Below are 363 nucleotides of genomic sequence, written 5' to 3' on the forward strand. Positions count from 1 at the left end.
AGGCTGAGGCAGGAGGATTGCTTGCTGCTCTTCGCCTGCGGATACCTCGTCCATGCCCTGGCCGAGGTGGGTGCCATCCTCTGCGCCCCAGCCCCTTCCCGGATCCCCGGGCGCACGTCCCCCACGGCCGCCTGCGGGCCGGGGCACCCCAGGTTCTGCAAGGGAACGTTTGCTTTCTGGTGAAGGTGGTCTGTTTTTAAATTCTTCCAACTGGGTTCCATTTTCTGCCGTGCCCAAGTGTGTCTGGTGAGTTTCCAGCGTGTTACGTCGCTCTGCCTCGGAGGGACGGGGGAGCGGCGAGGCGGACGAGTGGGGAGAAAACTTCGCGGGGCGCGGGCGCCTCCCCGGGGAGGGGCAGCTGGG

General features: G+C 66.1%; 1 protein-coding gene across 1 annotated transcript in view; it reads left to right on the plus strand.

Moving 5' to 3' along the window:
- Window positions 1-363, plus strand: part of Pdgfa (platelet derived growth factor subunit A) — a 17,333-nt gene that overhangs the window by 2,419 nt on the left and 14,551 nt on the right. Inside the window, exon 4 of the mRNA XM_010635802.1 lies at window positions 3-66. Within this exon, the coding sequence (XP_010634104.1) occupies window positions 3-66 (64 nt within the window). The remainder of the gene's footprint in view (window positions 1-2; window positions 67-363) is intronic.

The sequence above is a fragment of the Fukomys damarensis genome, unplaced genomic scaffold (assembly GCF_012274545.1).
Source record: "Fukomys damarensis isolate Sample0158 unplaced genomic scaffold, DMR_v1.0_HiC HiC_scaffold_17, whole genome shotgun sequence".
NCBI classification, from domain to species: domain Eukaryota; kingdom Metazoa; phylum Chordata; class Mammalia; order Rodentia; family Bathyergidae; genus Fukomys; species Fukomys damarensis.